At 39.4% G+C, this 17,444-nt stretch overlaps 1 protein-coding gene across 1 annotated transcript; it reads right to left on the bottom strand.

Annotated features, from left to right (window-relative positions):
* Positions 1–14,272, bottom strand: LOC121629887 (substance-P receptor-like). The gene is made up of 7 exons (XM_041969785.1): positions 14,057–14,272; positions 11,068–11,243; positions 9,211–9,405; positions 5,056–5,206; positions 4,697–4,893; positions 4,442–4,538; positions 1–950 (listed from the first exon to the last, which is right to left on the bottom strand). Exons 1-7 carry the CDS (start codon positions 14,270–14,272, stop codon positions 816–818), a joined length of 1,167 nt encoding a protein of 388 aa, XP_041825719.1. The 3' UTR covers positions 1–815.
* Positions 14,273–17,444: the final 3,172 nt, after the last annotated feature.

Genomic DNA, 17,444 nt, shown 5'->3' with positions numbered 1-17,444 from the left:
TTGTACAACACATTTGCAGCTGTCTTAATGTGGACATTCTGTCACAGGTTTTGTGCAGATATTGTTTGTGAGGTCATCACAGCATCATTTGTCAGGGCTGATGATTAAATTCCCCCGGTCCTTTGCCGTGTGAGCTGCTCCTGTCCTTTTCATTCCTGCACTCAAGTCTCAGTCCAGCTACATTTCTCTCTATTCCCGTGTTCCCTCCTTTATATTTAGCTGGCCTGTGACCTGGCTGTTGCAAACAGAACCCGGCTCCACACATCGTCAAAACAAGAGGCTAATCCTGTCCAACAGGTGCAGGCTTTACTCACACACACAGTTTACAAGCTGTTCCCCTGTTTCCACGCAACACAAACACAGTGCCATGAAATTGACTTGACGTAACATTGTTGCAGAGAGGAGATGACGGCCTGGATTTCCACAACCAGCTTGGGAATGCAGGGGGTCAAGACTCGGAGACATGGACATATGATGAGTGAGGAGCTCTAGCAGTGTGAGGTCTGCTGATGTGTTTCCACAGCCTCTGGTAGGCCTCATGTCTCAAACTAGTGAGACTTCTATTGAAGAGTAGATGCTGAAGGCAGCCAGATATTTTTTTTTAACAACTATCCATGTGGTTGGACCAATAAATCACAGCTACATAACCTGTACAAAAGAAGCGTAAATGTCTTCAGCATTTGAGCAGAAAGGTCCCTGACCAGTGGCATGTTTACTCAGACATCGGCACTCTTTCTTCCACGCTACAGAACACTACATAGTTCTTAATGGTGTTTGGTCTTCTGTGAAGAAATGTGAGAGCTCTTGGGAAGCATTTATGAGACAGAGCCGTTGGGTGTGACCTCCATGTCAGGAGAGCAGGATGGCCGCTCTGCAATCTTTTGCTCCTCTACAGGATTGACAGTAGTGGAAACAGCAGTCTCCATCCGGCTGGCTCGGTATGTGCTCACCTGAAAACAGAGAGGGTTAACACACAGGGGAACACAGATGAAGACAACAACATAACTAGGCTGGAGTTGTTTGTAAAGCTGAATGCAGTGAATCTACCACTGAAGCATTGCTTTGATAAGAACATCACTGAATTATGTACATATTTATGCCCATATTCACCAAATGACCTGTTCAAAAGACTAATTGAGACTACTGGACCGTTAAAACCTTTTTTAAATGTCTTTAGAGTTGGGATGATGGGAAATTAACCCAAACTTTAAAGGAAATTTAATTCTTTTACTATGATTTCTTTCTTCAGAAGATGTATTTAGACTAAACTAGTTTAGAGATGTGCTTGTGTCATTACAAGAGCAGGTTAGTCCCATCATATGCCAATCTTCATTATACTGAACAGAAAAAGTTTGCCCATTATATCTCAATAATCCCGTTATTCCTGCAAGGCCAACCTGCAGATATAAAACTCAAACACACCTCTTCAGACATACTGGTAACTGACTCGCTCCTCGTTCACAAGTTTTAATAAACCTGAATGGACATTCTTCTCTAGATCGTTCTCAGAGGTTATTTCTTTCCTTACAAAACAAATATTTAAATTCTCATATTAATCTAGGATTACAGTTTGCTCTGTAAAAACAAAGAAAAATAGCAGCTCCAGATGCATATGATGCCATCACTGAATTTTTTGCATGCACTTACTCATATTTAGAGTAAAAAAACCTGGATTACTAACCAGCATTGTATCAAATGTCACTCACTGAAAACAACCAAATACTGAACTACTTCAATCCATAGCACCCCCTAGAAACAGCTAATTCAGCATCCATCTTGCATCCTGTCTCCTCTCTGAGCTCTCTCCAGGCAGTAAAAGTCTGTCTGATGTTGACTTTTGTCCTCTTTCTTTATCACTTTTTCCTCTTCTTCATCATTTCCTCGAATAATTCTCTCATGGGTTTCTTTGCTGAATCAGCCATGGCACGCATTCAAAATGGACAGGGTGCTGGTTCTGTAAAGAAAAACCCAGCTGTCACTTGATACCCCAAGCTGGATAAAAAGTGGGGTTACTCTGCCTCAGGACCCTGCATTAACCCATGGAGGTCTGGATTCAGAATCATACTCAAAATAAAAGTGAAAAGATCAGATCACAGTCTGACCCAAAGTCTGTAGAAATTCCTCAAGACAATTCAGACTGAGGTTCAGTAGGTGTGTGTGGCCTCCACGTAATTGTATGTATTCCCTGCAATATCAGGGCTCCTGATGAGGTGATGGCTGTTCTTCTGAGGGATCTTTTCCCAGACCTGAATCAGGACATCAGACAACCCCTGGACAGTCTAGTGGTGGTGGTGGATGGAATAAGACATGATGTCACAGAGGGTGCTGGACTGAATTCAGGTCTGGTGAACAGGCAGGCCAGTCCATGGCATCGATGTCTGTGTTATACAGGAACTAATACACTCCAGCCACATGAGGCCGAGCATTGTCACACATCAGAAGGAACCCAGGTCCCGCTGCATCGGCAGAGGGTCTGACAATGGGTCAGAGGATCCCATCTTGGTACCTAATGGCAGTCGGGCTACTTCTGGCTAGCACATGGAGGTCTGTGTGGCCCTTCAAGGATATGCCTTCCCAGACCATCACTGGCCCACTGCCAAGCTTGTCATGCTGGAGGATGCTGCAGGCAGCAGAACGTTCTCCATGGCATCTACAGACTCTCACTGGCAAAATGAAATATGACCAAAAATCTGCCAGAAATGATGAATACAGGGAAATGGTCTGGACCATTCCAGTTTATTGGGGTTGACTTGCCAATTGTCTCTCATTTCTACCTGTGGTCTGCTCCATTTGGACAACAGCAGATTAGTATTGCTTCCTACTTGGACACATTGATATCCCAGAAGTGTGATTGACTTTGAGTTACATGGTAATGATTATGTGTTCCCTTTATGTTTTGAGCATTTAAAACTGTCCACTTTTAATTCCTCAGGTCTTCTAAATGTTTGCACAAAGAAATCCATCTGCATCCATCTCAGCTCAGTTTAGAGTGAAGTTTCTGGTTTTTAACAAATGCAGACTGATTTCTCTGCAGTCCTCAAAAAGCTAGCAGCTTTACTCTCAGAGTGCACTACAAGGGGGTTGATTTCTGATGAGATGAACGTTAGCTCAAGCTGGGAGGAAATCATAACTGATTTCACCACAAAGAGGACAAATCACCAGAAATGATAAATAACAAAGAGGCATAAGTAAAAAGCTCAGACAGCAGCTGCACTGGACAGTCTTCTTTATTTTGGCAGTTTCTTTAACTCCATCACAAAGCAGATCTTCATCTACTTCTATCTCTTCAACACAACCAGGATAAGCCCACAGAGCACATTCACAAAGGCCCTGTTTGGTCCACTTTAAGCAAATTCTGTCCACTTCCAGGGATTGTACAGTCCGTTTGGAGCAGTAAGAATGCACGTTTGGACTCTGGTGCAGACAAAAGAAGCAAACTCTGGTTCATTTGAAACCGTGGAAGTCTTGGTCAGCTTGCGAGTGACCTCTGGTCTGAAAGCAAATGGTCCATCCAGTGAACCAAAGAGAGGAAGTGATGTAGAACTCACTGCCTCTCTTGATTTGCTTTCACCAAAGTAAAAACAAACTCAAAACTAAACAAACTTGGTGTTTCTCCAATTGGTGATGGTGATCAAGACATGTTCAGCCCTGGTCAATCAATGAGCCAGATTTTCTTCTATTTCATTGTTGGTCAGTGGCCATTTTGGGGAATATCGGCCCCTAGAGAGCTGTTGTTGTAACTGCATAACATGACTGAAGTGGCTTGGTCAGTGCAGTGTGAAAGCAAACTAAACCACACAAAGGTGCAAAATTTTCAGAATTTCCCACCCAATCAATTCAAGTCACCCAAACTTTTCTGGTGTGAGCCCATAACTTCTGAGACTTAGTTTGCCAAGCACCAAAGTAGAGATGTTACAGAGCCATGTTTAAAGACTTGGGATGAAAAAAAGATTAAAGACATGGGGAGTTAAACCAGCAATCTGTTGCATAAAAGTGAAAGGAACAGTGTTGGCTGTTGTTACGAGAGTCAGCATCATCACAAGTCGACACATGATCACCAGCCTGATGAAGGCTGCATCATTGATGGGAAACAAGTCAGGAAAATACAGCAATTGTACAATTCCTGAGCCTAATCTGGACCTGAGCCTGATCTGAGATTTTGTTATTATATTATTCAAAATTCCTGCTAAGTGGGCTTTGCCCAAAGCAACTTCCAGTTCTTGCAGTGCTCCATTTTTATTTGCAATGTGTGGCCAGTGAGCCAACAAACTAACCCTAAAGAAGTGCCACAGAAATGTAAAAAAAAAAAAAGAGAGAAAACACTTCTTTTTAAATTTCAGCACAGGACCACCGTTTGGAATGTAAGGCTGGCAGCAGTAGTAGATGAGGTGAGACAGTTTTGTTGTTCGGAATCATCTCTATCTGCATTTCTTACACACACCTGGGTTTGCAGGTAACGGGGGGATTTGAGCTCCAGCTCCTCTTTGGCGACAGTGGGAGCACAGCAACAAAACACCTGCTGGAAACCTGCTCTGAACCTGCCGAGGGGAAGATAGATATTTCACAGAAGGATGGATTTAACTGGCAGAAAGGATTATACTCACAAATACAGATTACAGCTAACACAAATGAAAGAGAAACAGATAACACCCACGCTAGCCATTTTGACAGGAAGCACTTGATCTAGGTGACCCACCTGCTGTTGAGGCAGTAGTAGATGATGGGGTTGTACATGGTGGAGCTCATGGCCAGCCACATGACAGCCAGGTACACCTGCTGGATGTAGCGCTGTTCAAACAGCTCGGGGAAGAACTGGTGCAGTAAGAAGTAGATATGATAGGGCAGCCAGCAGACAGCAAACGTGCACACCACCACAATCATCATCTTCACCACCTGCCACAGAAAAACAGAGGAGAAAGGCTTTGCAGCAGCTTTAAAGACTAATCTTTTCAGTTGTTTTGTTTTTACATGTATGGGGGGGATTAAAAAGCCATCAAGTTAAATAATAGTGATCAGTGATCATGGACAGAGGAAGTGTGTGCATGTTTGTGTCACCTTGCGTTTGGAAATGAGCTGCTCTTTGTAGTGTTCAGACGAGTCTCCGGGAATCTCACTCGCCCAGAGGGTGACGCCCACGGTCATGTAGGCCCATCCCATGATGCACAGGGGCAGGAAGTAGATTAACAGTGTCTCACAAACGTAGTAGCTACAGCAAGAGCACACTGGATTACATTCTTTATAGAAGCCAATAAAGCCCTGATGTGCTAAATATTGATTGTAGAAAATGCAAAACAAAATGGGAAACGCAACCACATTTCTGGATTTCTGCCACATTATGCCATTAAAATCATGTCCCACAACATAAAAACAAAACATACGAGGAAAAAAAAAAAAGAAATGAGTATGATGGACATCACAAGAAAACATGAAAAAAGTCAGAATAAGAACAATTCAAAACAAAAGCAAAACAAAAAACAAAGGTGAGCACAGCAACATAACATGTTTTAGAAACATACTGAGACCCTCTGTTTCTAAACGTCAGAGGAGGCCTGGTTACTTTGGCATCATTGCACTTATCAAACACCTTATTTATATTATGCACTCACACACTCGTTCCCTAACACAGGTACTGTGTTTTCCTGCAGGTTTAATCACCAATATGTATCATGGTTTTCTCTGCTTATGATTGTCTGCTTTATGTTCCAAAGTTCTTTAGATATTTCTATTAAGTTTTCTACAGGTGTAGCAGCTGGTTGTCTGGATTTTTTGTTTTGGTTGTAGCTGTTGTTTTCTATCTCATGTGTGTTATCTCCTTTTTTCTTTTCTTCACTCTCTTCTTCTCTCTTTTTCTCACTCTCCTCCTGCTTGTTTTCTCTGTCAGGTCCAGCATTAACACGTAACTTTGCAGCAGCCCAGAACAATAACATTTTGTTGGCTCAACATGGCAGCCAGACCATCATTCTGGTGTTGTGACACTGAATGGGCCATGGTTAGAAAAAAAGACAAAAAAAAAAAAAAAAAACACACATTGAAATAGGTGATGTTACCAGGATTTGAAGGTTTTTCTTTGGATTTTTCTTTTGTTTTCCTTCTCTGTTCCTTTTTTTCACAGCTGTAGCTCAGGAGGAAGAGCAGTCGTCTGCCAATTGGAAAGTTGGTGGATCGATTACAGATTTCCCCAGGCTACACGCCGAAGTGTCCTTGGCTAAGACACTTAACCCCAGGTTGCTTCCTGATGTTTCTATCAGGTATGAATGTATGTGATAGTAGAAAGCACTTAGTATAACAATTGAAGTGCTGCATGACTGTGTGTGTGACTGTGTGTGTGTGTGTTAAAGAGTGAACATGACTTGTAGTGTAAAAGCGCTCGACTAGAAAAGTGCTATATAAGTACATTCCATTTTACAGGCATGGCTCCTGCAGTGGCTGATTGATGGTGGGATGCATCTGTAACCGATTGCCTCTTCTTCTTAAGTCTGGGTCTGCTCTCATTCAACATTATTCAGACATATTAGTTTGGTTAGTGTTCTGTGAAGATCTTTTGTAAACTTGTTTTCTTTTCTGCATCAGGAAGAGGACCTGTACCTGTGTTTGATTTACCTTCATTAAGTGTTTTCTAGAATGGAGCAAGCTGCCCAGAGCCTGAATGAGGAGCATCTCCCTCTTTAATTCTAGTCAGTCAACACTTCTTCTCAGGAGGATAACTAATTCTCATTAAAAAAAAAAAAAAACTCTGCCTCGTCAGTAAACATTTGAGTATTCTTGGATTTAAATCTTTACCTGGAAACTTGCCTGCTGACTTCCTCTCTGCAGACCATCACTGCCCCATCAAGTTTATGTGACTATTACCAGTACCAGTGTAGTCGCTTTCCTCTTTTGTAAATAATTCTATTGGAGTTTGTCTTCAATGTTTCCATAAAACATGTCAAATTTAAAAATACAACATTGAAAACACTTTTGAAAATGGCAACAGTCAATAGACAGAACCCAGTTTCACTCAGAGGGATCCACATTGATCTGTTAGCTACCCACAAACAAAGGGACCAGAGGCAGCGTGTGAAGTAAACTTTCCAATTAATTTAGCTAATCCTGCCATTGACTTATACAAGGCTTCACATCATAGTTTCACATACTTGATTATATTCATTCTAAAAATGCAAATAAGTTGCACATAATTTGTTAACTCAAATAGAACTAATTGTTTTAATGATGATTAATGGATGTGAGATCGAAAAACATCAAGTGAAGTCGTGTGTCATTGTTTTTATGGTTATGTGTACATGTGCATGTATATTGCTGCAGCAGACAGCAAGATTTTTAGTCCAGTTCCTGTGTCATTTTCACACCTCTGCCTTTTCTCCCTGTTTCCCTTCCCTTAAGAATCACTTTCTGATAGCCACGTTTCCATGGAGACCATTTCTGATGAGACTTTGGTCAACAGTAGATGGATCAACTGAAGGTCCAGATGCATCTCAGGACTTTTATGATTTATTCATCTTTCTTCAGAACATTGCTTTCAGATCATTCATATATATATAGATATATATCTATATATATATAGATATATCTATATATCTATATATATAGATATATATATATCTATATATATATATATATATATATATAGATATATATATATCTATATATATATCTATATATATATATCTATATTATATATATATATATGTGTGTGTGTTTTTATTAGTCTTGGTGCTTTTTTTTTTTTTAGAATTACCTTGTTGCTGCTAAAATCCTGTTTTCAGTTTGTCAAACTGTTTAATTTTTGGTATTTTTAATCGATGTGAGTAAAGAATTGGGAACCAATTATATATCTTTAGATCCAATTTAAAACAATGTGTCAACACAACACTGGTTCGTCCCTTAAGTTAGAGACTTTTTTATACTTAAATTACTTCTCGGCCAGAATTAAGTGGCTTAACAAAGAAAAAAAAACTTCTAAAAGCAGTCAGGTACATGGACTGGACTGAAAATAAGTGCAAAAGCAGAAAAAATTTGAAAGACCTTCATAAGGTTTCGAACTATTGATCAATCATATTTTAGAAAGATTAAGTTTGGCTACCTTTAAGAGAAATATAATGATGGGTTTGAGCTGATCCTCACTTTTGCTCATTGCTGTGCGGTCGGTCGAACATAAACATGGAAACCAGATCTGCTGGAAAAGCTTTAATTCACAGAAAGTTTGTAGCTATAAGCAGAAATTCAAATGTCTTTTTCCTTCTTTTAGTTTCACAGATGTATCCTGAGGGAATCTACCAGACTTATGAACCGTCCTCTAAGACAAAATCATAACCTGAACATTAACTTTAATAAATATTCTACTAAATGTTGTGCAGATGCCTGACTGACAGTAATGGCTCTGGTTCAGGCCGGCTGCTGCAGGTATGATGACAAGTACGAGCTGATGAGGGGGATATTTCTTTCAAATGATGAGCCTGATGCTGCTGCAGGTTACACAGAAAGCATGTAATAATAATGCTTAACCAGTTGTGACAGGCTGAATATCAAATGCTTAAAATGCGGTTTCTAAAATAACTTCACATTCAGATGAAAGGCTTATCTACAAAGAAGCTTAATATCTGAAGTTTATTTACAGGGTGTGGGTGTTTAATAATGAACATTAATCTCCTGATGAGCACACATGATGGAAAACTCAGTAATGCAGCTTTATAGGAGTGAAATATTTTTAGGAAAAGATGACTGAACAGCAGCGACTTCTCTTAGTTTTCCATCGGTACTTCATCTTTTCTGACTGCTATACTGCCAACACTAGAGTCTAAAACTAATTATTCAATTTCTGTTCATGTACAATTTATACTCACATGTAACTTTGAGCTGTAGAGGAGGTTGAAGGTAAAACACATCTTCAGACGTTTTATTTAGCTTTTTCAAAATCCATCTTTTCTCAAAGCACTAATTTCTCCAGGAGGCTGTTTTTGGAGACTTTTACATGAACCGTTCATTATTCATTCTGCACCAACAGCTGTCGGCGTGGCCCCAGGCTCACGTCAGAATACCAGATTACAAATGATGCCAATTTCCTTACATTGCATCTTTACAGCAAATGATGTGAGGCATAATGCGGAAAAAGAGTGATTCTGAAAGGAGGAGGGGAACCTGCAGTTACAGTAAGATGTGTTTCATTGCAGGAGGATTTTAAAATCGACTCAGAGCGACACCAAAGATACTCACATCTTTTTAAAGTCCACGGTGCTGTATTCAGGCCAGTCTATGAAGCAGACTGTACGTCCGGGCAGTACTGTTGTTGCTGAGTAGTAATACTGAGGGAAGGCCAGAAGCAGAGCCAGGATCCAGATCACACCGATCACCACGCGAGTCTCTGTGGAAGACAGCCTCTGCTGCAGGGGGTGGATGATGGCCATGTACCTAACAACAACAATCATCCACAGACGCAGAGAAGAATTGCTGAAATATAATAATTTAATGATTCGCCTCATTGGAAGTGATTTTTCTTGCTCATCAACTACAAATTGTTTAATTAAGATCACCAAGAGTTTCTAAAAGGATGATTTTCCCTGATGTCTCCCATGGGAGGCCTCTGGTTTCTATTCATCACAGAATGAAAATGAATAAATTTTTGATTTGACTCACTTGAAGCAGATATTAAATAATTTGGCTTCGTTAATTTGATGGCACAAATGAAGACGTTTTATCTTTTGTATGCTGTGTTTCATTCAGGGAGGTTGATAAAGTTTAATAAGTTTTAAAGTGTATTTTAGTCTTAATTTCTTTACTATATTTCAGTCATATGAGTGTATTTTTCATCTTTTAATGTTTTTTGGAGTGCAGAATTTCTGGCTATGTGTGGAATGCATTTATCACTCTGTGTGTTAAACAGTTATGTTTTATACAGCACATTGGCAACCACATGATTTTATAACGTGATCAATTTGATTTGATTGATCATTTATCACCTGCCAGTAATGGACCTTTTAAACTGTCTTTAAGGTCCACAACTTTATCATATGAAAAACCCCCAGACGGTTTGTCTGAAAGAAAATTTATTCTATTTATAGGAAACTTTTTTTCCCATTAAAACCTGCAAAGCTAACGGCCTCACCATCAGCCTCAGCTGCACACACCTCACTGAATGCTGCTGTTTATCACAATAATGCGTCAATATAACCGCCAAATTGTTTAAGGGAAGCCATTTTTCTATCTGCTTAAAACTCAAATTCATGTTTAAACATTTAAGTAAAAAAAATGCAACTTTTCATGAAAAAATTCTTTTGAACTAACAAACCATTTAAAGTCAACGTTTAATCGCAACGGCCTGCAATAGTTCAGTGGAACTGAACACAGGAGCAACTGTAGCATCAGCAATGGGGGTATTAGAATGTCCAAAAAAGGTTTCTATTGCCATCCATCCATTTTCTATACCTTTAATTTTAATTAAGGGTCGCAGGCGAGAGACAGGGTGCACCGGACAGGTCGCCAGTCCATCGCAGGGTTTTGTTTGCCCCAAATAAAATGAAAAACAGGCTTTAGTGGAAGTTTTACAGTTTAAAATAAAACTGATCAGCGCCGCGGACATTCGTGAAATGGCGAGGAGTCATTTTCAGGTGGAAATGCACTTCTTGTCATACATGTTATTAGGACTGATCTATGAGGAACCTCAAATGCAGCAGATTCAAGCAGTGAAATACTGAGATACAATCTCATAATTAAATAATATTTACTGTTGCTAGTTAGTCTGACATTTTCTGCTGTTTCTGATCAGAACCTGCTGCAGTGCGGCATTGGTGAAGATGCTTCTTATAGGATGGATGTGGTATTTACGTGTCTACTATGCATGGCTGCTGTAAAATAGCAGTTTTATTAAATAAGCTTTCCTCTATACTAGGCTGGTGTTATATCTGACAATGGTTCTGCATCGCCTGAAGGCACGTTCTCTTATTGTGAGCTCATATTGTGGTGAAGTCATAAAAAAACTGGGGGGTGTGCAGGACCACACATTACTGTTCAGAGTGGTATGCTTGTCTGAAGACACAGTGTAGTTTGATCATACTGAGCATGCAGGACACACACCTGTCCAGGGCTATGGCGGTCATGGAGTAAATGCTGGCAAATATGGCTGCAATGGGGAAGAAGTTGTGGAAGCGGCAGTAAACCAGACCAAAGTACCACTCGTTGTGCACGGCGTAGGCAAAGTTGATCACTGTGTTGAACGCTGACATGGCCGCCTCAGCAAAGGCGAGGTTCACCTACAAGGGAGTGACAGATTAAGTGCACCACAGCACACATTTTCTAACGTATGACATGTTATTTAAAATTCAAACCTTCACCAGGTTTGTTCCTTGTCATTAATCTAGGCGATAAAACTATGCTTCACATTTGCTGGAGAAAATTAAGGATTTCCTTCCTGCAGATACTAAAACTTACATGTTTCAGTATCTGCAGTTACCTCATGCTCTTTTAGCTCAATTGAAATCACTGCATAACAAGAAAATTTCCCTCTGATAGCGAGAATCTGACATTTAAATGTACTTGCTACACTAATCATTGCAAGATACAATCAGGACTTTAAAGTCAGACCAGCCGTAATACTCTATTTAAATGCAAAATCAGTGGATAGTATGACCTTAAACACTTTTTATTATATGACATTTTCTTTATAATGACAATTCCCAACAACATGATGCTTGAATGAATTAAAATAGTTCCAGATAAAATGCATAATTGCATGGCTATGATTAAACTGAGTCGGGAATTAAACAGACTCCTGTCCTGCAGCACAATTTATCATCATGCCAATCCCACTTTCAGTGTAACCTTTTATAACATCCCCATAGAGTATGTTTCAGTTTTTTACCAACCATTACTGCTTGCAGCAGCATTGCCTCGTGGGAATCTACTGTGGGGATATCTGCTAGAAGGCTGAATAGTGGACACAGAGGGCAGCTACAGCTACCTGGATGCCCCACAGACTAATAGGAGTCACAATGAGGATGCAAACAGATCAGTCAAACCTTTAAAGCTCCAAAGGGTACAATAGGACCTTAGAAGCTAGCTCTGTAGTAGTAATAAAACCAAAGCAATAGTGCATGCTATAAGCTAGGATAGTAAACTGACCACAGGAGATAGAAACCACAAATGTAAAATCCAAGATGTACAGCATGAAAATGTGGAGAAGTTTAACCAGTAACCAGTCTGACTTTTGTATTGGATGATATAAGAATGAAAGTTGCAGTTAGATATTTAACTGTTTTGTACACAAGAACACAAATCAGGGCCAGACAGACTCCAGGCCCAGTGTCAGCAGCCTGACAGCTCCCACCGTGGAGCTGGCTACACAAGTGATGTTCAGACTCAAGGATCCAGTCTACCGCCAACACCAGACAGTAAGCCAGAATTGTTAGGGGGAGAAGCCACTTATCCCCTACTACCAAATCAAGCTCCACATACTGCACCCAAAAACCACAAATTCACCTTTCTGTGGACCTTTTTGAATGTTAATATTTCCACTTAGTAATCAAGATTATTAATGTAAAGATGTTTAATTTTTTATGTCTCAGTGTGACACAGTTATCACAGCAGTGGATGTGAGTGTGTGTGTTAGTGAGAAAAACACAATAAGGTCCTTTCTTAATACATACACCCCCCCAAATATTTACAAAAGTCTAGCTCCATCACTGGATGGGAGATCAAGGCCCTACATGGGTTTTATGAATAGCAGACAGAGAAAGATCCTTACATCAAGAAATCAAATGGAAAGGCTGACCCGAAGTGCAGCATAGAGGCTCTGGTCATGGCAACAGCAGGCCCACTAACACCAGAAGCATAAAAGCAGCAGTTCTGCCACAGAAGTTGGGACTTAATGCTCGAAATGTGCAGACTGAATTCATATCAGGGATCTAGATTGCCCAGTACAGCCGGTACAGATGCTACTTATGACAGTGCACTGACAAGCATTCTATGTGGTTGGGTGTACGATCCCATACAGAGAAGGAGGGCTGGTCAATCACCCAGACATGGCGAAACATCAGGAACAAGGAGTATAAGTAAAAGCAAGTGGGCCCAGAGTTGATGTGTTGGGGGCTGACACCTTGACGGCGAGAACTGCTCCAGCAGATTCCAGCATATCTGAGGTCTCTGTTCATGCAGGTACTCCTAGGAACAATAAATACCGTGCTTCATTAACTGTCAGGGCTCTGATGAAGGATCTGGGCATTAAAATTAATCAGCAACATTTCTGAAAAGTGACCTTTTCAAGAATATTTTCAAATATTTTTTGCTTTCTCTGTCATGATTGTGTGTTCTGGCTCAAGATTATTTCATAATGCCTAAAGCAACAGTTAATTGCATTTTTCTTTCTTTTTTTTAAGTTAGAGCCCTCATATTATAAGACCGTTTCTTTCATACCAATATAATTATGCATATTTATAACAGTCTGTGAGGATATAAAACATTTGTTTTCTGGCTTGGAAAACTCCTGAGGCATCAGATGATTAAATTATTTGAATGACAAAACATTTTAGCCAATTTGTCATGCAAAAGTGGCCAAATTTACAATTTGCTGTTTCTAATGTGCAGTCAAGATGCTTTTCTTTGTTTCATGTGAAGGGGTACTAAATATCTTTGGATTATGGGGTCTTAATTGAATGAAACCAATACTCTGTTGCATTGTATGGGCTCATCTGTAACTCATTAAACTAATTTATACTCTCAGAAGCTGGAAGTAAATGCACATGCTACTTTTAAGAGCTTTGTTTTGATTGAGTAAATTCTTGATTTTCTTAAATGATCAGATATCTTCAGACCAAAGTGAGAGGAGACATGTTTTAATGTGGTCCTGTCAGTTGTTTGTTGAATGGTTAAGAGGAACAAATCAATGCCATTTACTTTTCTCTCTTTACAAACAGACAAATACCTGATATAAGCAAGATAACTTCATAATTTCTGCTTCTTATTCTGTTGTTAAAATTTGCATCTGTTAGTCCCATTTTGTTTTTCCCCAACGTCCTCCCAAATATTTAGGTATCAGATTAAATTCTCACTCCACACAGAGGTTACTCACCAGAAAGTAATTGGTCACGGTTCTCATGCGTTTATGGGCCAGAATAATCCAAATGACCACAGTGTTACCAACCACAGACACCGCAACGATGCTGCAATAAGCGACAGCCCACAGGGTGATCTGCCACGCTGGCTGGATGAACTGGTTGTAGCCGTCGCTGCAGTTCATGGAGGCGTTGGTTCCGTTACAGTCGGTGGTGTTGAAGAGCGGGTCCATCTTCAGGGCATCAGCCGGTTTGATGACCGGGATGTTAAAAATAGACCCGTGTCCTGTTACTGAAACGAATACCTTCCCAAGGACCAATAAGAGCCGCGCATGTGAAAATGGAAAAAGCCCACTTCTATCAATTTACGCATCGTGAAAGCGCGCGCTGAGGACACCGTGCCATAGCGCACGGTGGAGTTTACCGACACTAACGCGCTTCAAGCTGTTTATCCCACCCCTCTCTCTAGTTTTTACTACCACTCCCCACCCTATTCCCTCTCCACACACACGCGCGCACACACACGCACGGTGGGTAGTCTTTCAAGTGATTATTGAACGCGTCCGTCCAATTTCACCTATATTGGAATTAATTCTGAATGACCCTGAGATACAACACAACTTATCTGGACCCCTACAGTATAATCTCAGCAGGATTAGTCCACAGTCGTCTGGGTCAGTCTGATGATATTGCTTTATATAATATGATGTCCCTAATGTAAAACGCATCTAAAAGATAGGCTTAAATAAAACGGAAAAAATAATTTAAGACACACTAATGCAGATTAGCTTTAGAAAAAATTATTTTCCAAAGAAACTATGTCACTTTGATGACGATTAAAAACTGACCAGCTGTAACCACCTAGTATAAGTATTTAGAACACTTATTACAATAATCACTTTTTTAAATATAAAGACTTACAAAATACCTTTAGGCTCTAAGGCCAGTGATATAGAAACTCAGTCTGTGAGCATCACATTCTGCACTTTCATTTTGACCTGTGATTTAATGCATGAATGCAAACACTGGTATTTAGAGTCAGTGTTTAATAAGTTAATATCGCAAAATGGTGCACTTACAAAAAGATTTCTGACTTGCTGGACATTTGCAGTGCATGCCTACCTAACCACATTTTTTTCTTAAACCTATCCAAGTAGTTTGCATTTCTGAAAATGACATTTTGTTGCCTAAACCCAGTAAACTATACTGTCAAAGTAAGTGACACCAAAAGTAAACAGCAATAAAAACACAGCTGGATCAGAGACAATCTCCATATGATTGTGCTCAAAACTTTCATCCACCATGAACCTTTTAGTCACATTTGCCCCCATTAGTCAGAGAATGTGCACAATCAATGCTACAAACAAAGAATATATAGCTGGGAAACTTTCAGGTGCATGTGAATGGACACCTAAAAATACATCGCTGACGTAATGAGGAACTTATTGCTTGTTCAAAAATAAAAACTCTACAATGAAATTTTAGATGCTGGAATGTCATGACAACACCACCAAAGCATGTTTTGTGCTCATCACAGAGATGCTAGTTTTGACAAAGTGGCACCAGCTTCTAATGTCAGATTATATCAGCTTTGTCTGCCAAATGCTAGCCCTACTTGGGTAAGCAGAAACACTTTCCATCACATAAAGGCTGCGGCCTGTAACCCTTTCCTTTTCAGATCATATGAAACCATAATCTGAACAGATATCTGCACAATTGTAGGAATGAGACAAAGGTTTTATTTGGAAGCTTTAGGATTTCTCTTTATAGTCAGCTTGTAGGGGGAATATTGACCAATCATGTTAAAGTGGGCTTTGGTTGTGTGCTGGCAATCACGTGGAAAACAAAACACATTTCCAAGAATCATGAAAGCATTGGCTGTAATCTCCCAATATGTTGGGTTCTCATTAGATGTATAGAAAACAAATCAAAAGACTCCATTCAGGGACAGGTGAGGGGAGTCTTGGCTCAGGTGGTAGAGTGGGTTATTCAATGACTGGAAGGTTTGAATCCCACTCCCCTTGTTAATTAGCATCTCTGATGTACAAAAGTGTATGAATGTTTGGTTGTGGTCGGAGAGGCTGTTGGCTGCCACATTACCATCAGCCTGCCTACACATGTAGCTTACGTCACCAAGTATGAATGAGGAGTGAATAATAGATTCAACGTGAAACGTTTTGCATGCTGTGAAAAGGGCTATATAAATCTAATCCATAGATACGGCATCTATTGTAGCTCAGAAATATTGAGCAAACACTTAAATCTGATTCCTGTGAATCCTTCCTTTTTATGACTGATGCATTGTCAGACAATTAAGAAAAAAGACTAGAAGAGACTTTAAACTTGGTTTTATCAAATAAAGTGTGACTGGAAAATGAAAATAGATTCCAGTAACAACTAGCTGCCAGCTCGCTGAAGCCAATGCCCACACTTCTTATTTTCTGAAATTATAAAACAGTCATGTTTATTATATATCAAAAGATAAACATTTACTTTAGATAGAAAATCTGTAGATTAACAGGGAAACAAGTAACAGCAGATTAAACAGTCCCATGAAAATTTAATCTATAGCTCAGCAATTTAGCTAAATGATCACCTCTAAATGCTGATGAGTTACTGTGGTTAGGATGCCTTAAATGTAATGTTATGGTCTGATTTATTCATTTAGAGGTTTATATGCTTTCTATTAGAATAAATAATGTACCCTCAAATATAGGTTTTATTTGTAACACATTTATTAGTACTTATGGTATACAGGTAATCAGAATCAGTCACGATAATTCAATAATTCATTCATTCATTCATTCATTCATTATTGATGATTAAAGGTTTAATTAGGTCAAAAGGTTTGTAGATTTCTTTGTAAAAGATTCTATTTTTTACTATCCAACTTCCATCAATTAAAAAATATGTTTAATTTATTCAAAAACCTGGATCATTTTCTTGTCCATTTTATCACCGGGGCAAACTTGGTAATTACAATGTATGTATATAAACTATATCAAACGTAGTTATTCTTTATACGTGGCAGACTATTGGTGACTCACTAATGTTCAATGAAGTTGCTAATGTACGATCTATAGAATAGAATAGAAATACTTTATTAATCCCTTCGGAGAGCCCTCAGGGAAATTTATACCCATGCATATGTTTAAAAACAGCCTTTAAATATGTGTCGTCTGTAGTGGACACTATGCACCAAAGGGTTAAAATGCTGCTATATTTAAGTTGACTTGCTGTCATTAGTTCTGTATAATGTGTGTCATGCTCTTAGAAGAAAGAAGTGCAAATGAATCGTTAGGGTGCATGGGCTGCAACCAGATTCTCCAGCAGTGTTTACCATTTCAGGAAAAGTTTAGAAGTTGTCCCACAGTTTCATACATCAATTTCAGCTAATTTAAATTC

This window comes from Melanotaenia boesemani, chromosome 19 (genome assembly GCF_017639745.1).
Source record: "Melanotaenia boesemani isolate fMelBoe1 chromosome 19, fMelBoe1.pri, whole genome shotgun sequence".
NCBI classification, from domain to species: domain Eukaryota; kingdom Metazoa; phylum Chordata; class Actinopteri; order Atheriniformes; family Melanotaeniidae; genus Melanotaenia; species Melanotaenia boesemani.
The sequence above is the reverse complement of the archived record's forward strand: the minus strand, read 5'-3'. Positions and strand labels throughout refer to the sequence as shown.